The sequence below is a fragment of the Pipistrellus hanaki genome (genome assembly GCF_964339955.1).
Source record: "Pipistrellus hanaki genome assembly, chromosome: 12".
NCBI classification, from domain to species: Eukaryota; Metazoa; Chordata; class Mammalia; order Chiroptera; family Vespertilionidae; genus Pipistrellus; species Pipistrellus hanaki.
Window position 1 is genome coordinate 1,147,693 of NC_140514.1, and position 23,359 is coordinate 1,171,051.

The 23,359-nt window shown below is 63.8% G+C and overlaps 1 protein-coding gene across 2 annotated transcripts in view; it reads left to right on the plus strand.

Annotated features, from left to right (window-relative positions):
* Positions 1–5,068: 5,068 nt before the first annotated feature.
* ASAP2 (ArfGAP with SH3 domain, ankyrin repeat and PH domain 2) overlaps positions 5,069–23,359 on the plus strand; it is a 61,422-nt gene continuing 43,131 nt past the window's right edge. For both annotated transcript variants that reach the window (XM_084900069.1, XM_084900070.1), the window contains exon 1: positions 5,069–5,224. In XM_084900069.1, the coding sequence (XP_084756195.1) occupies positions 5,099–5,224 (126 nt within the window). In that variant the 5' untranslated portion in view covers positions 5,069–5,098. The remainder of the gene's footprint in view (positions 5,225–23,359) is intronic.

The window sequence follows — 23,359 nt, forward strand, 5'->3', positions numbered from 1 at the left end:
TCCCGTCTCCGCTGCCTCCTTCCCTTCTCCGCAGCTCCCCTCCCTTCTGCAGCTTTTGGCTTTTTTCACGTTGTCTTCACATATGCAAATTAACCACCATCTTAGTTGGGTTAATTTGTGTCCTCACTCTGATTGGCTGGTGGGTGCAGTGGAGGCATGGTTGATTTGCATGTTTCTCTTTTATGAGTGTCGATGACAACATTCTCCAATATTGGCTTTTTCGAGAATGACCTTTAAATGTCATCTAAAACGTCCTCGTTGCCAAGTGCCCCGGCCCCCTAGTACGATCCTCAGAAGCAGCAGGGCCCTTGTGCCCAAACTGACGTACACGGTGGACCAGGCACGGCGGATGCCAGGCCGGAGAGCCTGTGAAATCAGCGGGCTACGGTCTTCCATTGCCGCCCAGAGAAGTTCGCTTACTTATCCAAAGGCACGGGTACGCGAAGCCGACAGCAAAACCTGAGCTCTCGTCTGTAAGCTAAGTGCTGGTGCATTAACCACCCCTCCCCCAAAGGGCCAAGGGGAGGGCCTGTGGCAGATGCACTCAAACGTCTCTCACTTTGGGGAGGAGTCCCTTCGCAGGTCTGTTTCGGGGAGAGTGCCGGTGGGTGAGCCGTGGAGAAGAAGCTTCCGGTTAACTGACCCACTTGCATCAGGAGGGCTGTCCCGCGTTGGTGTTTGTGGTTTTGTCTTGTTTTTCTGTTTCATTTTCGGTTCCCCTGGTTCTTCCCAGGCACAGAGGTACATTCCGAGAGAGATCACTGACCACCGAGCAGCCAGCGGCCTGGGCGGGGCCGGGGGAGGCGGCCAGCCCTCCGGCACAGGTCAGAGGGAAGGACGGATTCTCACACCTGGATCTGGAGGGAGCAGCGGGTTCGTGAGGAGCGAGGGGGGCAGAGAGCGCCTCTGGGAAACGGGTGCTGGCCGGTCTCCTGGGGCCGCTGGCCGGTCTCCGAGGCCGCTGGGAGTTCATTCCTGAGAGGAGATTTTTTTCCCTCTCCCGGAGGTGACCCGTCTGAAACACCATGCTTCTCCCTTCCTTCCTTTTTTTTTTTCCTTAAAAAATAGTACAAGTCCACAGCCTCGTACCCAAAAGTCCTGGGGCCATATGTGTGGCATTCGGAATGTTTCAGGTTTTTAAACAGGTCATTCAGCAACAATACCAGGTAACCTGGCACCACCCCCCTCCCAGCCCTCCCCCGCCCCCCGCACCACCGGGTCTGGAGCAAGACTCCATCGTCAAGCACATTTATATTTTGTAGCAAAACATAAATATTCATGAGAAGTGGGGCAAACAAGACTATAAATAGCCTCACACCAGTGCATTTCAGGTCGAGCTCACCGCTGCGGAGTTAATTTTTAAGCTTTAGGTGATTGAGGCGGGTGAGACTGCAATATTCTGGATCAGGGCGTAGGTATTAACAGCAATAGTCTTTCTATGCATGAAAATGTGTGTTTCTGTGTAATGTTTTCTTGATCCACATTCAACTTTAGTTCATTATTATTTCTTGGAAACTACTTATTCGCATTACATATATATGTATACACACACACACACACACACACACACACACACGTAGCCCTGTGCAGGAATCCGTGCACCAGTAGCTTGCCGCCCTGCCCTCCTGTAGCTCCCTCCACCGCCCACCTGTAGCTCGCTGCCCCGCCCTCCTGCTGACCTGGTCGTTACACAGTCGGTTGTTACACTTCATGGCATACGACCAATTTGCACATTACATCTTTGTTATATAGCATTTTAAAATATATTTGTATGGATTTCAGAGAGGAAGGGAGAGGGAGAGAGGGATGGAAACGTCCATGATGAGAATCACTGATGGGCTGCCTCCTGCTGGGGATGGAGCCCACAACCCCGGCCCGGACCCTGACGGGAGTCACACCGGGGCCTCCTGGTTTGGGGGTGGACACTGAGCCTGAGCGCCGGGCGGGCCAGTCACAGTATGTCATCGTCAGAGACACCTTCGCCGGGTTTTGCTCGGATCTCGCTATATTCCGGCTTCTGCACCGGGCGGTGCCTCCCGAGCCGCTCCGGGATGGCGGGAGGACCGAACTGCGTTGGTGTCCACCGGGCTGTGCTCTCACCGCCGGTGCGAAGGCCTGGTCATGGCTGCTCCCTTCCCCTCGTAACACACGGGGCAGCTTCGCAATCTTATCTCGGCCCTTTAGCTCCTGGGACGTCCTATTAAACAGAAAAAGGAGGAGAACAGGATTGCACATGAAGACAGAAGAGGAGAAGACGCCAAGGCTGACTTTGTCCTTGTGGAGGTCTGGATCCGTCTGGCCGGGGCTGAGAAAAACGGTGCCGTCTCTTCTGAAGTCCTCGTGGCTGACAGACAGGAGTCCTGGTTAAACAGGACGTGGGACAGGAGCCGGGGCCGGGCCGGCTGCAGAGTCTGAGCAGCAGCAGCACCTGCGGCCGCAAACCCGCGAGGCAGGACGGAGTCTGCCGGCCGCGGACAGGATGTGCTCACGTAACTAATGCGCACGGGCTTGCCTCGGGGCACGGTGCAGACAGAGGAAACCACCCCAGACACTGGGGGGGGGGGGGGGGGGAGGCAGGGAGGAAGAGAACTACACATAGAGGGAGGATACAAGAAGCAAAGTCACAGGTTTTATTTTTTAACTATTTTATAAAATATATTTTATTGATTTTTTACAGAGAGGAAGGGAGAGGGATAGAGAGTTAGAAATATTGATGAGAGAAACATCGATCAGCTTCCTCCTGCACACTCCCCACTGGGGATGTGCCTGCAACCAAGGTACATCCCGAATTGAACCTGGGATCCTTCAGTCCGCAGACCGATGCTCTATCCACTGAGCCAAACCGGTTAGGGCAACAGGTTTTATTTTTTAAATATATTTTTATTGATTTTGTTTTATTTATTTATTTATTTATTTATTTATTTATTTAATTTTTACAGAGAGGAAGGGAAGACAGAGTTAGAAACATAGATGAGAGAGAAACATCGATCAGCCACCTCCTGCACACCTCCTACTGGGGATGTGCCCACAACCCAGGTACATGCCATTGACCGGAATTGAACCTGGGACCCTTGAGTCCGCAGGCTGACGCTCTATCCACTGAGCCAACCCGGTTAGGGCAAAACATTACAGGTTTCAAAATGGTAACTTCTTGCCTAGTGTGATAATAATAATAAAAGCTACCCACCAATACAGCTATTGCGGAGAGCGGACCTTCACAGCAGAGCTGCTAAAATACCAGAGGCCATACCTCACGTCTGCCCAGGCCGCCGCCTCAGAGCACGTTCTCACATGGAGCGTAAAGAGTGGTCTGACTGGCCCCCGTCCTCAGCGGCTCGCGGGGTCTGACTGGTATTGAATTTCCAGCGTCTCCCTCACTTCCTCTTCTCCGAGGCACAAAGGTTTTTGTCGAGTTTCTCCTGGCTTTCCGGCCGGCAGCTACGGGGCCAGGCCCAGCCCGGTGTGGAGGTATAGGGTGTGGTTTTCCTCGGCCGGTGGCGTCGGGGCTTCTGGACGTTTGGGAATCACCGGGAGAGCTGCTAGAGGGACATCTGTAGGGTGAGAGTTGCCCGCTGTTGCTGCACATTCTCTCGGAAACAGTGTGAGAAAGCTGTGTGGTTCCGGTGCCCTACAGAGTGGGGACCGGCCTAGGACCCTAACACTGAGTAACCAAACACCCCGGAAGGCCCTCCACCTGCATTAGCTTAGGAACACGCCTGGGCGTTTGCCAGGGAGGCCTCCGATGCGTCAGGGGACGTGGGTTTGAACCCCCTCTGGGCGCCTTACCTGGCGCTCTGGGGCCCTGGTCGTCTACGTAACCCCAACTCCCACCCTCCCTGGTCCTCAGGCCAGGACCCGGAGTGTACACTGAGTCTACGGTCGCTTCTTCTTCTTCTTCTTTTTTTAACTTTCTTCTTTTTTAAAATATATTTTATTAATTTTTTTGTAGAGAGGAAGGGAGAGGGATAGAGAGTTAGAAACATCGATGAGAGAGAATCATTGATCAGCGGCCTCCTGCACACCTCCTACTGGGGATGTGCCCGCAACCAAGGTACATGCCCTTGACCTTGACCGGAATCGAACCCGGGACCCCTCACTCCGCAGGCCGACGCTCTGTCCACTGAGCCACACCGGTCGGGGCCATGGTGGCTGGTTGTCGCTGTCACAGAGCCCAACCAGACGGGGGCAGGGGGCGCGGGTCAGGCCAAGTGCGCGCCGGGGCGGAACGCGCCGTCCGGCAGGGGGCGAGCGCCGCACGCCTTCTCCCTCCCGGGCGGGCGGGGCGGGGGTGGAGGGCCGAGGGGGTCCGAGGGGCTCCAGGCCGAGCGGGGCGGGGCGGGGCGGGGCGGGGGTGCGGGGCGGTGCGGTGGGGTGCGGTGGGGTGGGTGGGGCGGGGGGTGCGGGGCGGTGCGGTGGGGCGCGGTGCGGTGGGCTAGGAGGAGGCCCGGGTCCGGCCGGGGGGCCCAGCGTCACCTGCGCGCCCCGCGGAGCCCGAGGGGCGACGCCGTGGAGCCCGCCGCCAGGCCCGCCACCGCCCCTCCCGGCCCCGGGCCCCTCCCGGCCCCCGGCCCCGCGGGGCGCGTCGTGGAGCCCAGCCCGCGGCGCGGGGCCCGGACGCCGGGACAGTGCGGGGCGCGGGCTGCCCGCGGGCCAGGCTCCCCGGGCCCCGGCGGCGGCGGCGGCGGCGGCGGCGGCGGCGAGCGCGCGGATTGGCTCCCGCCCGGCCCCGCCCCTCCGGCCGGCCCCGCCCCCTCCGGCCGGCCCCGCCCCCGCCCTCCGCCGGACGCTCCGGTTCGCCCGCGGCGGTGGCGGCGCTTCCCGGCTCTGCGCGTCCCCGCGGCCGTGGTCTCGGCGGAGGCGGAGGCGGAGGCGGAGGCGGAGGGCGCTCGGAGGCGCGGCGGGCGGACGGCCGGGCCGAGCTGCGGGTGCGCCGCCCCTGCTCCCGCCGCCGGGCCCGCGGCAGCCGGCTCCCGCCCCGCGGCCCGCGGCCCCCGGCTCTGCCGGCCCCGCGCTCCCTTTGTCCGCGCCCCGGGCGGGCGGCCCCGGCGGCGGCGGCGGCCCCGAGGAGGCGGCGGGGAGCGGCCGCGGCGGCGCGGCGATGCCGGACCGGATCTCGGTGGCGGAGTTCGTGGCGGAGACCCATGAGGACTACAAGGCGCCCACGGCCTCCAGCTTCACCACGCGCACCGCGCAGTGCCGCCACACCGTGGCCGCCATCGAGGAGGTGAGCCGCCGCCGGCCCGCGCCCCGAACCCCGAACCCCTCCGCGCCCGCTTCCCGGGAAGTTTCCTCCTCCCGCCCGGGCGCCCGGCTCCCCGCGCCCCGAGCCCGAGCCTTTGTCCGCGGAGGCGGCTGGGGCCGGCTGCGGCCACCGGGGCCTGTTTGGAGGACCCGCCCAGACCCCGATCCCCCGCGGGCACCCCGGACCCGCCCCACTCTGCCCGGAGGCCGGGGCGGTGCTGGCCGGGGCCCGGGGCCCGGCTCCCCTGCCCGCCCGCCCGCCCCGCGCACCCGCCTCCGGGACCGGCTCGGGGCCCCGCCGGCAGCGGCCCCGCGGGCAGGTGTGCGCCTCCGTCCGGGCCCCCCTCCGGGAACGGGGTGCGCACCCGCCGGGAGGGCCCGGGGGACCGGGGGCGCCCAGGGAGGCCACGCTCTGGCCCCGAGGCCTGGGATCGCCGCCCCGGCACACGTTCCCCCGCACCCGTGCCCTGCGCCTCCCCTGCTGCCCGGCGCCGCCCTCCCCCGGCCCCCCGGTTCGGTCCGGCACAGTCACCGCGCCCGGGCCCCGGCCCCCGGCCGCCCGCCACCTCCCGCGGGGACGCCGGGCGGGAGCCGCCCCTGACCGGCCGCGGGCGGGAGGGGAGGGCCGGGCCGGAGGGCAGGGCCGCTGGCGGCCGGTTCGGGGCCGCTTCCGCCCTCAGGGCCCTGACGTCCGGGGTGGGGGGCAGCCCCGCGTCCTTCCGTCCTTCCCGGGCCGGTGCGGGTCCGAGGCCCCGGGGTCAGGCTCCCCGTGGGGCGCCGGCCCTCCAGCCGGACGTGAGCCCGTGTGGACCGCAGGAGATGATTATGGTTCTCTGGGCGGGAATGTCAGGCGACAGCCCTAACGTGGGGGCTCGTAGCGGCTTTGGGTTCTAAGGTTTAGGAGCTGTCTGGGCGGAGGGAGGGATGGGGGTCACCCCAGAGCTGTAAGTGAGGCGGTGGCATTCCTTTCTGTGGTCCCGGAACAAAGCGTTTGCTGTTAGGCATTGCTGGGGGGTGGGGGGTGGAAATCCAGAATGTTTCTCTGAATGGAAACCTTTTTTCTCTCCCTTTGGAGGCACAGTCACTAACGGGCTAAGTCAGAAGTCACAGCTTCAGCGCCCTGACTGTTCTGAGTGCAGCCAGGGCGTCTGCCCTCCCAGCCTCCTCCAACCCCACTGAATCCCAGGGAGCTCTGGGACCCCCACCTCACCGAGTGCTGCTTGTGTCAGCCCAGCCGCAGACAGGCCGGTGGGAGGCCGATGGGAGGGCCGGGAAGAGGCCCCTCCCCCCAGTGCTGGGCCAGGGAAACTTGCTCGTGGTGCTTTGGAAATACCATTCATGATGTCCGCGGAGTGACGGCAGCCGGAGAGGAAGCGGCTGCTGAGGGAAGGCGCTGGTGCCCAGAGCTTTCGGAGCGCCTGGCCGGGCTGCGAGTTCTGTTTCTTTCCCGCGGCGGTGTGTCAGCCACATGTTCTTCCCGGTGCCAGACGTGGGAGGCCGGGCGGATGGGCGCGGCCGGGAAGCAGGCACAGCTCTGCGGTCCCCGTCCGGCACCAGCGTGTCCTTCCACGCCGCTGGGAGCCTGCCCTGGCGCTGGGGGACGGAGCAGACGGGGAGACGGGGCTCGGTCACTGTGTCGGAGGCCAGCTCCCTCCGAGGTGCCCTCGGAGCCCGGGAATCCGAGAAGGTCTCCGGGGTGAGGGGGTGGAATTCGGCCAGGGGCTGACGGACGGACGGACGGACGAGGAGCCGATCCGGGCTGCACCCTGGGACGGGCTGCACCCGGGGACGGCGGCCGTGGGAGCTTGTGTTTCTGAGAGCGAGGGCTGCACGGGGTCCGTTTAAATGACGCCCTTTCCCGGGTGTTTACCAAAACCCGGCCTGTTGATGGCCTTATTGGCCGGGGGTGCCCACATCCTTTGGTGTGTGACACGCAGCTGCGTTGGCTGCTGGAGAGGCAGGGGCACGGGTATGGGACCGGATGTTACCTGACGCCGGGCCGCCCCTCGGGCCTGTGGCCACACCCAGTCCTGGATTAGGAAACGCGTTCTGAACGGATTGACCTCTGGCCCCGGCACCTCCCCGGCTGGGCCTGCCGGAGCCCGTGTCCGGCGGAATGTGCTTTTTATCTCTTCACACACACCTGCAGCGGGGCTCTGGGGGGCTGAGGGTCCCCCCGATGCTACGGCTTCCACATCCGTGGCCCGGACGCCTCACCCCTGCTTTCCCCGCGAGGAAGTCGGGTGCAGCGAGGCCCCTCCGCTCGGGGCTGCAGAGCTGGCATCGGAACGGGCTCCACGCTGGTTTCAGAAGCAGATGCTGCTTCCTGTTCCTGTGTGAGGCCGCCTTCTCTGAATGACTCCTTTGTCCGCCAGACCTGGGTTCAAGTTCAGAGTCGCCCCCTCGCCAGGTGTGTGGGCTCCGGGGAGCTGCCCGCCGCTCCGCGTTCCCGCCACGTTCAGGCCGGGCCGCGGGAGGCCGCGGCGAGCGTTAACGAGCACACACCCAGCCCGGCCCTGGCAGACGCCCGGTGAGAGTGCCGACCGCTAACAGGTTGTGGTTAAGCCGCAGAACCCGGGGAGCACCGGGCCCCAGGAGATTTGCATGAGGGAGGGAGGGAGGAGGAGAGGGGGGAGAGACGTGAATGGCTCAATGAGGAAGGGGATGAAAAGCCACTCCAGGAAACCCGTGCTTTGGTTTGGTTTGTTCTTATTAAATCCATGTTGTTTTTTTTAAGCAGCTCTCTCGGCAACAGGTCACCACGTGACTGTTTTACATTTTTTACCCGATCCCTTTCTCCGGGCGAGATCGTTACTTTGGCACCGTTCCAGCGTGAGGTCCGGGCTGCCCTGTGTTTTTGGAAATAACGGGAGAACATGCGTGTGATGGCGTACATCTGTAACGGCGGCTTTTCTGGGGGGGGGGGAGTTACTTCCGGCTCCGCGTCTTTGAGTCTCTGGGCGCTGGGAATTGTCTGGAAACAGGGAGAAGGTGTGTCCGCCTCCGGAATGCCGTGTGTACGGGAAACTCCTTCGGAGCACCTTGCCTCCCGCCGGCCTGTGTGCTCGGTGGCGGACAGAGTTTTAAACGTGAATCGGGAGATGTGAGATGTAATCTCCTCCCTCGGGGCCATCTTGCTCCGCTCTGTTGTCCTCGGTTACCGTGGAGACCTCAGTGGTGTCCCTGCGCAGGGTTCTAGCTGCAGGGGTGGGGTGGGCATCCGGGGTGCTTGGCCGGGCTGCCCGGACCCCCGGGGGCCAGCGGTCCTCCCGGCGGTCAGGGCGGGAACCGGGCCTCTGGGCTTTTCCAGCAAGAATGCGATTCTGGGTCAGCCGGCATGGCTCAGGGGTTGAGCATCGACCTATGAACCAGAAGGTCATGGGTTCGATTCCCCGTCAGGCCCATGCCCAGGTTTCAGACTTGATCCCGGGGTGGGGGTGGGGGGGGGAAAGTCACATGCAGGAGGTACGATCCATGTTTCCCTCTCATCACTGCCGTTTCTGTCTCTCTCCCTCTCCCTTCCTCTCTGAGATAAAAAATACATGTGTTAAAAAAAGAGAGAGAAGAGTGCGATTCTGAATCCCAGCCCTTTGGGACTTGTCTGAGACGGCTCTTCCAGCTAACTCCAGCTGGACAGACGCTGCCTGCCGGCCGGAGGGCATCCCCTGTGCCCGTGCGTTTGTGTGTGGAGTGAGGCTCCGTGGGCAGACGGCCCCAGGTGCTGTCTGTGTTCTGAAGTCTGGACTTACGTGTCCCGAGATGTTTGAGTCACTCGAGGAAGAAAAGATCTCCTAGTGACCCCCCCCCCCCATCTAACTCCCCCCCTTCTGTGAGTAACAGGAAGCGTATCCGCCTCCTCCTGCTGGGTTGGCCGGGACTCTGAGCCCTGCGGAGCGAGGGCGGGCGTCGGCAGGCCGGGAGCGAGTTCTCCGTTTTCCATGACGGAGCCTGCAGCCCAGGGCCAGGGACAGTGCCACCCGCTGGGCCTGGCCGCCCCGGGTCCAGCCACGCCCAGGGCGGAGCGGCCGGCGCCCGGGGCCGGGCTGGGAGGCCTGGGTGGCGGCGGCGTGCGGTTGGCATGGGGAGTCAGGGGAGTGGCCCATGCTTTAGTCACGAGGGCCCTCCTGCCATCGGTCAATACGGGTCCCTCCCGGCGCCGTGGCCAGCTGGTCTCCCGGTGGGTTTTCCCAGCCGCCCACTTCGCGGAGGGCTGCTGGCAGGAGCATGGGGCTGCTCCTCCTGCAGCCGCACTCCTAGGCCGGAGCCGTGCTTCGCGGAGCACAGCACGGCCAGCCGCCCGCCCCGCGTGGGCCCCGGGATGCACTTGGAGTTCCTCAGCGGCACTGGCCACGGTCAAGGGCTCACGAGCGCCCCAGCCGGTGTGGCTCAGTGGGCAGAGCGCCGGCCTGCCCACGGAAGGGTCCCGGGTTCCATTCTGGTCTAGGGCATGCATCTCAGTTGTGAGCTCGATCCCGGGCCCCGGTCTGGTCAGGGCCCATGTAGGGAGGCAACCAACCTACGCGTCTCTCTCTCATCTATGCGTCTCTCTCTGCCTCTCCCCCGCCCTCCCTCTCTCTCTAAACATCCGTGGGGAAATGGCCTCAGGTGAGGATCGGCAGGTGCTGGCCAGTGCCCGGCGGGCGGTGCAGGTCCCGGCACCCGCCCCCCTCGGAGCACCGAGCACGGTGCCCAGACCTCACCGGTCCAAGCAGGGACCCCCCAGCCTGTTAGACATGAGCGGCTCCCCTCAGGCCTCTGAGTCAGAGCCCGTGTCCCGCCACGTCCAGGTACACGCTGTGCTCACGGGGCGGGATAGGCGTGTTCCGGGCCCGGAGCCTGGCTGTGGCCCCCCTGGGCGCCGGGTGCCCCGAGATGCCGGTTCCATCGCGTGGGGCGGGGCCTGAGCTTTGTTTTGTTCTGTTTTTTCCACCAAGAATTTAGGACTTCTCATTTGTCTCCAAGTTGTTGGAGCAGAATCTCGGTAAAGCCTCCTTTCCTTTCTCCCTCACACACCCAGGAAGTCTGTTGGTGGGGAATGACTCTGCACCTGGGAAGAAGCAATGTGCATTCACGCCTGACAGGTTCCCTGGGCCCCTCGTCGCTTTACAAAGTTCACATGGACCTCGCCGATTAGGCTCGGTGGGCAGAGAGTCAGCCTGGGAGCTGAGGGGCCCCGGGTTTGATTCCCAGGGGCCACAGGCCTGGATTGCGGGCTCGATCCCCGGTGCAGGGTGCGCAGGAAGCAGCCGATCCATGATTCTCATCACCGATGTCTCTCCCTCTCTCACCCCTCCTCTCTGAAACCAACAGGAATGTGGTAAAGTTTCAGACGACGGTTCCTGGGGCTGTCCAGGCACCATCGGCAGGGCCGTGCTCTCCGGGCGGCAGAGCGTTCTGGGGGGACGGGGGTGCCGTGACCCGGGCGGCTGTCCTCACCGGGCCTGCGGTCCGGACGGGCTGCACTGTCACCGCTGGGTTTCCCTCTCGGCTTTGCCCTCCGGCATTCACCGGCGCTCCCTGTGTGCTCTGATTTCTTCAGACCCAACGGTGAACTGGTGTAATTCTCACAAAAACCCCGGGAGGTGCAGAGCCTGAGCCGATCGGCCGAGGCCGCAGAGCCGGGGGACACACACACACACACACACACACACACACACACGGGCTCAGACCTGGTGTGTGGGCACCAGAGCTGCCCCTGCGGACCCGGGCCCGGGAGGCCTCTGTACCGTCCCTGTGACCCCGTACCCTGTGACCCCAGACCCCGTGACCCCGGCCCCCCGTGACCCCGGCCCCTGGGACCCCGTGACCCCGGCCCCTGGGACCCCGGACCCTGTGACCCCGTGACCCCGGCCCCGTGACCCTGGCCCCCCGTGACCCCATCCCCTGTGACCCCGATCTCCGTGACCCCTATCCCCATGACCCCGTCCCCTGTGACCCCGGACCCCGTGACCCCGATCCCCATGACCCCGTCCCCTGGGACTCCGGACCCTGTGACCCCAGACCCCGTGACCCCGTCCCCTGGGACCCCGGACCCTGTGACCCCGGACGCCGTGGCCCCATTCCCCCGTGACCCCGGCCCCCCTGGCCCGCACCGCTGTGGGCAGGGGCCTCTGTCCCGCTTCTGGAGCGGATGCTCTGGCCCGGCTCCTGCGGCCACTTCCTCCCGCACCGCCGCCTCCCGCCTCGGCTGCGGAAATGCTTCCCGCCGCCGCCACGCCCCGGGCTGCGGGCCAGGCTGGCAGGCCGCCTGCGAGCGATCGCGGTGACATCACCGCACGCCTGCTGCGGGCTGTGTCTGCGTGCCTTCAGCATGCCAGCCGCTGCCAGGAAACGGTGTGTGTGTGTGTGTGTGTGTGTGTGTGTGTGAGACTCGGAGAGGGGGCAGGCACTCCCTCTGAGGAGGAAGCCTGGTCTCGGCCCGCAGGCGGTCAGCTCGGGCCTCGTCCCCGGTGCCCACAGGGCCCGTGCCTGCTGCTGCGGTGTGTGTTTCTTCGACCCCAACGCCGGGGGCTGGCATTTCTAGGAGCCTCGTTCGGTTAGGACAGCGGTCGGCAAACTCATCAGCCCACAAAGCCGAATAGCGACAGCACAACGATGGACATTTATTTGGAGAGCCACATCTTTTAAATTTCAACTTCTTCTAACGCCACCTCTTCCACACAGACTCACCCAGGCCGTGGTGTTTTGTGGAAGAGCCACACTCAAGGGGCCAGAGAGCCGCCTGTGGCTCCCGAGCCGCCTTTTGCCGACCACTGCGTTGGGGCTGTGCTGTGTTTGGAATCCGGCCCGGCTGTGACCTCTGTTCGTCCGTGACGGAGCCGGGGCTCAGACCGGTGATGTGGCTGCAGGACCCCTGCCCGCAACCGAGCAGCCGCCCGCGATTCGCATCCTCCCGGGTCCTTGGGGGTCTCCCTCCCGCCGGCCCCCATGGACCCCTGTGGTCTGCCTGCCAGACCGCGCCGTCGCTGAGATTGCCTGGGCCCAGACGGGTCAGGACACCGAGCCCGGGAGGTGCTCAGCGGCAGGTGCCTCTCAGTGACCTTCACGCTTGGCGGCAGGTGGTCTGTAAGTGACCTTCACGCCACAGGAAGTGACCAGGACAGACCGGCCTTCGCCTTTGTCCGGGCTGCAGGCCTCGGCCTCGGCCTCGGTCGCTGGCCTGCGTCTCGGGAGAGCGGTGAGGCTGGCCCTCACAGGCCTGTGGTCGGTGCACAGTCTGGCTCTGAGCTTTACGGAAACACGGTTTTCTGACGCCGAGGTCCTGAGAGCCGGGCCCGGGGTGGGGGGAGCGGCGCTCTCCGCCAGGAAGCTGTGGTTTTCGCACGGCTCTGTGGTTTGGCGGGCGTCGGCGGTGGAGGGGAGGGCACGGGCCACGGCGTTGGGCAGGCCGGGGCTCGCTCCACGCCGCCCTCCCCGTGCGGGTGACCTTGGGGCGGGTGACCTTGGGGCGGGTGACCTTGGGGCCAGGTGACCGAGCAGGCCGCCGCCCCGCACGTCTGGTCGGACCGAAAGGCGCGCAGTGGTTTGTAGGTGGTTTTGTCCGGAGGGTCTGGCTCCTGGCCTCCGTCAGTGGCTGTGTTTGTCAGGGCTCTGAGGTCAGTGGTGGGGATAAGGATCAGCCACGTCTGTGGCCCTGATGAGGAAGTGTGGTTCTGGATTGTATCTGGAAGTTGATTAAGAAAAAATAAACTGCCAGGACGGCGTGGCTCAGCGTTTGAATGCTGACCTATGAACCAAGAGGTCAGGGTTTGATTCCCGGTCAGGGCCCATGCCAGAAAAGCACCAGGACGGTTCACCAGGGACAGCGAGAGTGGGGTGCCCCCCCCTCCTCCTGTGGGTGACATCTGAGCTCCCCGCTAGGGTGTGTGAGACCCGCCGTGGTCTGTCCTCTCCTGCTCTCAGGCCGCCGAGAGAGTCAGGCCTGACCTGCCAAATGGACTGACTTCCTCCCCGGCCGCCCCCCACCGTCTGTGTCCGCTCCGGGGCCTCCCCCTATCCCCCCGTCTGTGTCCGCTCCGGGGCCTCCCCCTATCCCCCCGTCTGTGTCCGCCCCCCACCCCGTCTGTGTCCTCTCCGGGGCCTCCCCCCACCCCGTCTGTGTCCTCTCCGGGGCCGCCCGAGCCCGCAGCGCAGCAGTTCAGGCAGGTCCTGTCTCTGTCTTGGCTCTGCTCCGCCCTCACCTGCGTGCACAGCCTTCTGATGGGTTATAACTGTTACTGCGACACATGTTGTCTCTTTTATATATAGATAAAGGTATAGGCATAGGCATAGATATAGGTATAGATATAGATATAGGTATAGGTATAGGTATATAGGTATAGATACAGGTATAGGTATACAGATATAGATATAGATACAGATACAGATACAGATATAGACATAGGTATAGGTATATGGATGTAGATACAGATATAGGTATGTAGATATAGACATAGATATAGATAGATTCATTGGCTGCTGCTTGTATGTATCCTGACCGCAGATCGAGCCCACAACCTTGGGGAATGGGGACGTTGCTCTAACAAACAGCTACCCCATCAGGGCTGTGTTTTCTCTTTTTTCTCTTTTTTCCCCGTGGGTTTTATTCTTTTTCTTTTTAAAAAATATTTTATTGATTTTTCACAGAGAGGAAGGGGGAGGGATAGATAGCTAGAAACATCGATGAGAGAGAATCATCGATCAGCTGCCTATTGCACACCCCCACCAGGGATGTGCCCGCAACCAAGGTGCATGCCTTTGACCAGAATCGAACCCGGGACCCTTCAGTCCGCAGGCCGACGCTCTATCCACTGAGCCACACTGGGCTCGGCAGGTGTGTTTTCTTTCAAAGGGAGATGTTCCCGAGGGGCCGTGGCTGGGGGAGGGGCGTTACCGTGGGGTGTCAGGCCAGGCCTGCTCCGGCCTCCCCGTCAGCCGAAGCTGCAGCGCTCGATGGCGGTAATGAAATGACGGTAACGGCAGGCCTTCGGGGCCCGCGGCCTCCGTGTCCCAGAGCCGGCCTGTCGGTCCCGGAGCCGATTCCTCACCTTCGGGAGCCGCCCGGCAGCTCGGCGTTCGCGGGCAGCCTGCCTCACGGCCAGAGCCACGTCCGTCTGATCGATGTCCGGGCGCAGGGCTGTGGTCGTAGCTCATAGGCAGTCCCCCGGGGCTGCTGCTTCATTTGCTCTTTTAATTTAAGGGCGGCCTGCCTCCCTCCCTCCCTCCCCGGGAGGGCCCAGGCCTGCTCCGCCCTCAGGCGCTGCAGCTGCTCTGACGCTGTGTCAGGTGTTTGTCTGAAAGAGGGAGTAACGGTGGCCGCAAAGGAGTGTTTCAGGAATTTGCTATTGTTTTCCCATAAAACCCCACAAACGGACGGTACTCTTCGGCTGAATAAGTGGAGCCAGTGAGCCGAGGGCGCTGGAACAAGGAGGTGAAGAGAACGGCCCTGTGCGAGGAGAGGAGAGGCCCGTCTGGGTCTCTGTGGCGTCATGTGACCCTCATGTGACCCTCGGGGTCCCAGAAACGGCCCCGGGCCCAGCCCTGCGCGTGTGGCTCCGTGGCTGAGTGTCGTCCCGGACACCAAAGGTCACGGGGGTTCCGGCCACGGCACACGCCCAGGCTGCAGGTGTGTGTGGCAGGCGACCGATCAATGTCTCTCTCTCCCTTTCCCTTCCTCTCTCTCTGAGATCAATAAGAGGGCTGATTTAGGGTTGCAGAGTCTCCACCTCCTTGGGGAAGGGTTTTTTTTTTTAAAGCAGGACCCCACAGCTAAAGAGGAACCGCAGAAGCCCGGGCACAGGCTGAGGCCGCGGAGGGCGGGGAGGACGAGGCTCCGGGCCCCCGGGGCCGCTGGGAGCCGCCGCAGGCGCGATTCCTGCCTCTCCGTTGTCCTAAGACGCTGAGTCGAAGTGAGCGGCGGCGGCGGGCGGGGAGCCTGTCTTCGGGGGGGTGGGGGTGGGGGCTGTGAAGAGGGGCTGAGCTTTCCCGGTGATTCGATGAGTAGTTCTCGGGGGGAGTTCATTATGTGATGCCTCCCGCCTGCAGTGCTGGCCCGAGTGCCGCGGGAGGGCCGGTGAGGCCAGCTGTCTGCAGGACCCTCAGACGGACGGACGGAGGACCGCTGAGGCCAGCTGTCTGCAAGACCCTCGGACGGACGGACGGAGGGCCGCTGAGGCCAGCTGTCTGCAGGACCCTCGGACGGACGGACGGACGGACGGACGGAGGGCCGGTGAGGCCAGCTGTCTGCAGGACCCTCGGACGGACGGAGGGCCGGGTCCTGGGCCGCTGCTGAGGAGCTCGGGACGGCAGGAGGAGCCCTGTGGCCTGTCCGCGGGCCTCAGCGAATACCAGGGCCTCCTTGGAGTTAGGGAGCTCCGAATTCCACGTTCCCGGACACCATGGTGCTCAGGGGACCCCTCCGGCTGTGCCTGGGGCTGTGAGGGGCCGCGGCAGAATTCGTCTTCCCGTCTCCCATCCTCAGAGCCCAGCGTGCGCCCAGCACACGGGTCTCCGGGAATGGTCATGGTCGAGGGCTAGGTCATCTTAATGCCGTGAATTTCTGCCTCCCCCTTCCACGGGCTGGCTGCCAAGTGTAGGAATCAGCGTGTGTGATGTGCAGAGCCAAGGCTGTCTGCCATCCTTTGAACGATCCGAGGACCAGGAAAATCTGTAAGAACCACCAGGATCTACTCTAACAGCCCGGCGGTACAGCTTCCTCATGCAACACTGTATCCACCTGCCTCCTCTTCTGCAACTTTGTCACCTCCCCACAGGCCCCACCCACCAGAGCCACCTGCTCTCCTCCGCTCTTAGGGCAACTAGTCTTGGACTACCTTCGCTCCTCTCTCTTTAATCCGTCCATCCATCTGTCCAGAGAGCCCTCAACCCACCGATGGGTCCATTCGTCGGTCCATCTGTCTGTCCGTCCGCCCGTCCCTGGGACAGACCTGGGATGTCTGCCGCTCCCTCCCGTCCCTCCTGATCAGAGCACCGGCGGAGGGGAGGCCGGGTGTTGTGTGCGGTGTCCTGCCGGGCGGGACCCCGAGGCCCTCTCCTGCCCCCTGGCATCCAGGGACTGCGGTCTCCGTGGACCTGCTTCCTGTGTTTGTGTTCCTGCTTCCTGCGGCCAAGCTGTGACCTCCGAGAGCAGGGGCCCTTTTGTCTAAGGAGCTGCTCCTCTTTACACTCGACACGGGGAAGCCTGTGGGCGGGAGGCAGCGCCCGGGTGTGTGTGTGTGTGTGTGTGTGTGTGTGTGTGTGATGGCTTCGCAGAGTAAGATCCTTGTCCTTGGTGGTCGCCCTGGGACCCGAGCCAGGATCGTCGTCTCTCGTCAGGGAGAAGCGTGCTGTTACTCAGAGCCACCGGAGTGTCAGGGCCACTCAGTTACCGTCGGGTTGGGTTTTCATATTTATTTTTAATAAATTTTACTGATTTTTTACACAGGGGGAGAGGGATAGAGAGTTAGAAACATCGATGAGAGAGAAACACCAACCAGCTGCCTCCTGCACACCTCCTGCTGAGGATGTGCCCACAACCAAGGCACATGCCCTTGACCGGAATCGAACCCGGGACCTTCAGTCCACAGGCCGACGCTCTATCCACTGAGCCAAACTAATCAGTCTGGGCTTTTAAAGGTGCGGGTTCCTGTGCCTGCGTTCAGACTGTGTGCTTAGCAGCGTCTTCGTGCAGCGTCTTCACTTCAAAAGATAAAGTGTTGTTACTACGTTATTGTCTTTATTGCTATTTTACTAGTTTTTAAGTATTTTTATTGATTTCAGAGAGGAAGGGCGAGGAAGAGAGAGCTAGAAACATCCGTGATGAGAGAGAATCACGGACCTGCTGCCTCCTGCACACCCCCTTCTGGGGATCTAGCCCGCAACCCAGGCACGTGCCCTGACCAGGAATGGAACCCTGACCTCCTGGTTCCTAGGCCGACGCCCCACCAGGGAGCCGTGCGGGCCGGGCTGTGTGGCTGGGAGGACAGGCGTTCGGAAACGTTTGCACGTTACATCGGGAGAGAGCGAACAGTTCCCATCACTATTCGCACAGCGGCATCAGCTGGTCTGGGAAGGGCGGTTTGTCCGTAATCCCCAGAGAGCGGCCGCCTGGAGAGGGAGCGGGCCGAGGGGCAGGTGTGAGGCCCCTCCCGCAGGGGGAACCCTTTCAGCCCGGGCTCTGAGAGCTCTGAGTCAGGAGCCGCTCCGGCACCCGTGTCTGCGGTGGGAGGTGCGCGTGGCCATGTGGCCTTGGAGGGGTTGTCAGTCTCAGTGTTTGTTAAAAATACATTTTTATTGATTTCAGAGGGAAGAAGGAGAGAGAGAGAGAGCAACATCAGTGAGGAGAGAGTCATGGGTCAGCTGCCTCCGGCACGCCCCACGCCGGCGGGCGATGGAGCCTGCAACCGGGCCTGTGCCCTGACCGGGAACGGAGCCCTGACCTCCCGCCTCCTAGGCCGACGCCCAGCCCCTGAGCCGCGTTTACCACGGAGTGTTGTGTCTGGGCGTCCTGGCTGCCCTCCTCGCGTGGCCGTGAGCCTGCCTCCCGCCCGCACTGCCCACCCGGAGGAGGAGGGGGGACCCCGGGTGGGAGCTCCGTGGGACCCCGGCTTCCGGCCAGCCCCACCCGTTTACCGCCTCAGCCTTCCGTGGCGGTGCTTTGCATTTGATGTCGGGGCTCCCTACGGGGAGGGCGATCGGGTGCTGCAGGGGGTGAGAGGGGTGACTGGCTGTGGACACGGCCAGTGGCAGCGGGGCCCCCCCAGCCCTCCCCTGAGCGGGCTCACCTGGGAGGGGAGCGAACGGCCTCCTCCATCTGGCTGCCTGGGTCTCCGGGGACAGCAGCCTGGGAGTGGGAGCGGCACACCCGTATGCAAATGCTCCTATTGAGGCCTAATGTATGCAGATTTATGCGCTCGGTAGAGGAGACAGTGTGTGTCTCCTGAGGGCTGTGCATCTGGAGTTTTAGTGTTATGGGCGCAGCCATGTGTGTCTGTGGTCCTATTTCCTGCTGCTTCCCGGGGACATTTCCATCACCCGCAGGCCCTCACCGCACCCCAAAAACCCTCACCGCCCCCCGCAGGCCCTCACTGCACCCCACAGACCCTCACCGCCCCCCGCAGGCCCTCACCGCTCCGGCCTGGGTTCCAGTCAAGAATCCCCAGCTCCAGAGGCTGCCCCCCCAGGGGCTGTGCTCCCGTCTGCGGGAGGGGGCAGGGAGGAGGGTGATGCTGGGCTTAGTGTGGTGGAGGCGGGGGTGGGGGGTGGGGGGTGGGGAAGGTGTGGCTGAGCGGGGCTCTGAGGGGGTTGTGGGGCTGCTGAGAGGGAGTGGAGCCGGGTTTCTGGCCGCAGGCTCCTGGGGATGAGCAGTCACCCCGGCCGCACTGGGCTGGCACACGGCAGGACAGGCAGGCCCATGGCCCCCCGTCACTCCCAGAGGCTGGGGAGGGCAGGCTGGCCGGCAGGTCCCCGGGGGCCCAGTGGAGGTGACGTGGCCCTGATGGCCCCCTGCCTGCCTGGTGCAGGGTCTCCCGTCACCGCAGCTGAGCGCCCGCCCACCCGGGAGGTGCCCCGGGCGGGCCTGTCCCCACGCCTGGCTCTCCCTGGGAGGGGAGGGAGGGGGAGGGGAGCAGCTTCCGCCCACGGCCTGGGCTCTGCAGAGCCACGATGCCACATGCAGTGCCCGAGTCTCCTGAGGCCCCCCCCCCCCCCCGCTCCCCGCAACAAAGGGGACACCCCCTTCCGCCTCAGCGGAGAGGCGGGCGGAAGGCAGGGCCGGCTCCCGTGGAGAGCGTCTGTGTGCTCTAATCGCTGCACACGCCCCTCCCGCCGGACGGACGGAGGGGGTCTGTGTGGGTTTTGCGGGAAGGCAGCCAGGAAGGTGGGGGGGGGGGGCGGGCAGGCTGTCTGGCACAGAGCAGGAGGGGGTGGGGGTGGAGCCGGGGTGCAGGAGGGAGGCCTGGCTGGCTCACCTGGCCTGACCGTCACCTCCCGCCTCCTGACCACGCAGACTGCGGGCCCAGAGGGAGCTCTGCCGGCCGCTGTGGTCGCTGCGGGCACTTTCCCTGCCACTTCCTCCCTTTCCCCCAGCAGCCCGGCCAGGCTTCCCTTTCTGCCAGCCGGGCGAGCCCGTGCCCGCAGGGAGGAGGCGGGCCTGGCTCTCTGGGGGCCTGCCCTCCCGTCCTCCGGGCAGGATGGAGCGGGCCTCTGGGGGAGCAGGCCGGCCCTCTCTGACCCTCGCTGCGCGGGCCTCGGCCCGGGGCGGGCTCTGCACGCACAGGAAGTCCCCTCCGGGGGCATCGGTGAGGGCAGAGCCTGGGCTTCGTACCCGCTTGGGCTGCGGTCGGTCAGGCCTGCCGCCTGCTTAGGGAGGGCCGGGAGCCGGGCTGGTGGTACCGAGCCGCCGCCTCCGGAAGCGGGGCTCGCCGAGTGCCCGCCGGACACGGGCACCTGCCGGGGCGCCTGCCGGATTGTGCCCGAGAGCAGCGGTCCCACCCCACCCTGCCCGCTCCTGCCGCCTCCTGTGTGAGGCCGTGTTCCCGCTCAGGGACATGCCTGTCTCCGGTCCCGGGCGTCCCCAGCGTGTACCCGCGTCCCCACGCGGGTTCTGTGGGCCGGCCCTCCTCCCTCCGCCGTGCATTCTTCGCAGACGTCCCCTCCCGTTAGCGTCTCACTGGGGATCGGACCCACACTCCAGGCCTGTGCCCTGACCAGGAATCAAACCATGACCTCCTGGTTTGTAGGTCGATGCTCAACCACTGAGCCACACCAGCTGGGCCAGCCTGGCTCTCTAGTCCCAGCTTTTCATCACTGCACTGGCCCTCAGCATTCTGACCTTGAGCTTCCTGAATCTCACTGACTGCCTGGGGGCAGGTCTGCCTGGGAACAGGATCAGCGTGAGAATTAGGTGGGAAGATGGAGAGAGAGCATTGAGCCCGGGGCCTGGGGCCTGGTGAGGGTGGTGGCAGCTGTGGCAGCTGCAGGGCGGGGGAGGAGGCTGGGAGTACACAGATGACACCAGTTCAAGGTCAAGGTGCTGAGTGGCCATGACTGATCCTTCCTGCAGCCCCAGGAAGCCCTGGGGGCGAGGGGGCGTGACTCACCGTCTGGAAGCGGCCCCGCCCACAGGCTGGCGCTCAGTGAGAAAGCCGGGTTCGAGCGGCTGGGTGGGCATGGAGGGGCAGGAAGGTGGCTCTGCCAGGGTGCCGGGGTCCATGGGGTGGGCTCCGCTGAGCAGGGTGTGTGTGTGCGGTGTGTGTGTGAGGTGGGGTGTGTGTATATTTAGCGTGTGTGATAGTGTGTGTATTTAGTGTGTGTGGTGTGTGTGTAGTGGGGTGTGTGTGTATTTAGTGTGTAGTGGGGTGTATGTGTCTGTATGTAAAGTGGTGTGTGTGTGGTGTGTGTATGTGCATGGGTAGTTGTGTGTATATAGTGGGGGGATTTATTTAGTGGGTGTATGGCGTATGTCTGTGTAGTGGGGTGTGTATTTAGTGTGTGTGGTGGTGATGTGTGTGGTGAGGTGTGTGTGTATAGTGGGTGTGTGTGGTGGTGTGTGTATTTAGTGTGTATATAGTGGGGGGTGTATTTAGTATGTATGTAGTGGGGTGTGTGTATTTATTGTGTATATAGTGGTGTGTGTATTTAGTATGTATGTAGTGGGGTGTGTGTATTTATTGTGTATATAGTGGTGTGTGTATTTAGTATGTATGTAGTGGGGGGTGTGTATTTAGTGGGTGTGTTTAGTGGGTGTGTGTGGTGGTGTGTGTATGTAGTGGGGGGTGTGTATTTGGTGTGTGTGGTGGTGTGTGTGGTGAGGTGTGTGTGTATAGTGGGTGTGTGTGGTGGTGTGTGTATTTAGTGTGTATATAGTGGGGGGTGTATTTAGTGGGTGTGTTTAGTGGGTGTGTGTGGTGGTGTGTGTATGTAGTGGGGGGTGTATTTGGTGTGTGTGGTGGTGTGTGTGGTGAGGTGTGTGTGTATAGTGGGTGTGTGTGGTGGTGTGTGTATTTAGTGTGTATATAGTGGGGGGTGTATTTAGTGGGTGTGTTTAGTGGGTGTGTGTGGTGGTGTGTGTATGTAGTGGGGGGGTGTATTTGGTGGGTGTGTATAAGACACACCACAGCGCCTCCTTTTGCTGTTAGAACAGCCTGCCGGCAGAATGGAGAGCTGCAGCTCCGCTCAGCACGTTCTCGTTCCTCTTTCCTCACTTTCTTCCCTTCTCCTCCCCGCGCTGGGCAGGTGTTTATGTTTGAGGCCGCGCTGGCTTCTGGGTATTTCCTCGATAGCTGCTGCCCTCTGAGGAGCGGGGCTGTGCTGCCTGGGGCGGGGCTGGAGGCTCGGAGGGAACCCGAGGGGACTGGATGGGGCTGGATCCCAGAGGGCAGGAGCCCAGAGGCCCGAGGGGCGGAGGGGCAGACCCTGGAGAGGAGGGGCGTGCAGGGCCCAGACAGGCCTGAGGGGGCCTGGCAGGAGGGAGTGGGGGAGGACCCTCTCGCAGAGGCAGGCGGGAGGGAGCCGGCTCCGGCCTGGCTCTGGGCTGAGGAAGGAGCGGGCCCGGAAGACCGAGTCTGGCTGGGGAGGGGGTGTAAGGAGGGAAAGGCAGGGAGCCGCGAGTGCGCCCCTCGCTGAGGCTGCTCTGGCCGGGCTTTGGCGCGTGCAGATGGAGGCGTTTCAGCTTCCGCCTGGAGCTGGCCGGGGCCTTCCTGGTGCCCCGCACAGGACTGCGCCCCCTCTGGACGGGGAGCGAGGGAAGCCCGGGCTCTGAGCACCAGGGCCGGCCGTCCGGTCTGACCTAGGGAAGCACACAGCACCCAGGAGGGCTAGCTGTGCTGCCCCGTGAGGAGGGGCCGTCTGGAGAAGAACCGGTAGACCGGTCACCGCCCACACAGGTAGACTTCGAACGTGTGTTTATCCCAACACGAACGGTCAGGTAAAGAAGTTACCGGCGACTGGCCGGTGTGGCTCAGTGGATAGAGCCTCGGCCTGCAGACTGAAGGATCCCGGGTTCCATTCTGGTTAAGGGCACAGGCCCGGGTGTGCAGGAGGCAGCCAGCCCATGATTCTCTCTCGTCATGGATGTTTCTCTCCCTCCCTCTCCCTTCCTCTCTGAAGTCAATAAGAAGAGGAGGAGGGGGAAGTTACGGCCGAGGGGCACCGTCTGCCTTGTGGTTCCGTGGCTGTGGTTCCGTGGGCCGCGTGCCGCTCGCTTGCGTGTGCTGCCTGTGGTTCCCCCACAATGGGGCGGCGAGGAGCTGGTCCGGGCGGCGCTCACAGGTCTGCCCCCCGTGGGCCACCGCGACCTTCCACACGGATCCCCACGTGCACTGTGCACGTAAGGACACGCTCACGTCCCCGGCTGCGGGTGTGGGTTCTGTGTCTAACACGCCTCCTCTGGGCTCCGTGGCCGAGCCCCTCCCTGTGCCGCAGCCTCTGTGCCCCGCGGGGAGCCCCAGCGCCAGGCCCGGGGCGGAGCCGCAGCCTCGGCCTGGCCCTCAGTCTGAGACCCTCATCCTGGGGGTGCAGCCTCGGGGCCGGCAGCCCGAGTCCCGCGCTCGTCCCCCTCGGGAAGCGGCTCGAGTCCCCGAGTGACCGAGAAGGCCTCCCCCGGGCCCTGGGTTCCGAGGCACAGACCCCCCCACCACCCCCCCAACGGGAAACCGCAGGGCTTGCGTGGTTCCGGTCCAAGCGCACGCTGTGTGTGTGTGAAGTGAGGCCAGCGGGGTGTGCTGGGCTGGAATGAAGCGTTACTGTCCCGGCCGGCCGGAGCGTGCAGGGTGGTTTGCGGAGGGGATCTGTCCTGGCCGGCCGCGGGGAGGGCGGGCCCGTCCGTCTGGCGCCTCGCCCGCCCGCAGCCCCCCTCCGTGCTGACTCACGTTTGCTGAGCAAACACCGAGGCCGCCGGCCGCCTGCTCCCGCCCTTCTTCCGGGCGGACGGGCCCTGGGGTCGGTGCTGCCGGGCATGGTCTGCGCTGGAGCAGCGCGGCCTGGCCCCCCCGGAAGGAGCCTCTCGGGCGGGTCCGGGCGGACGGAGTGAGGTTCTCTCTGGGGCCTGTGGGAGAAGCAGGAGGGACCCCGGCCTGCGGCTCCTCGGAGGACCCGGAGGGACCCGCAGCCGCCCCCGTTTTATCTCTCCTCTGTTTTCTTT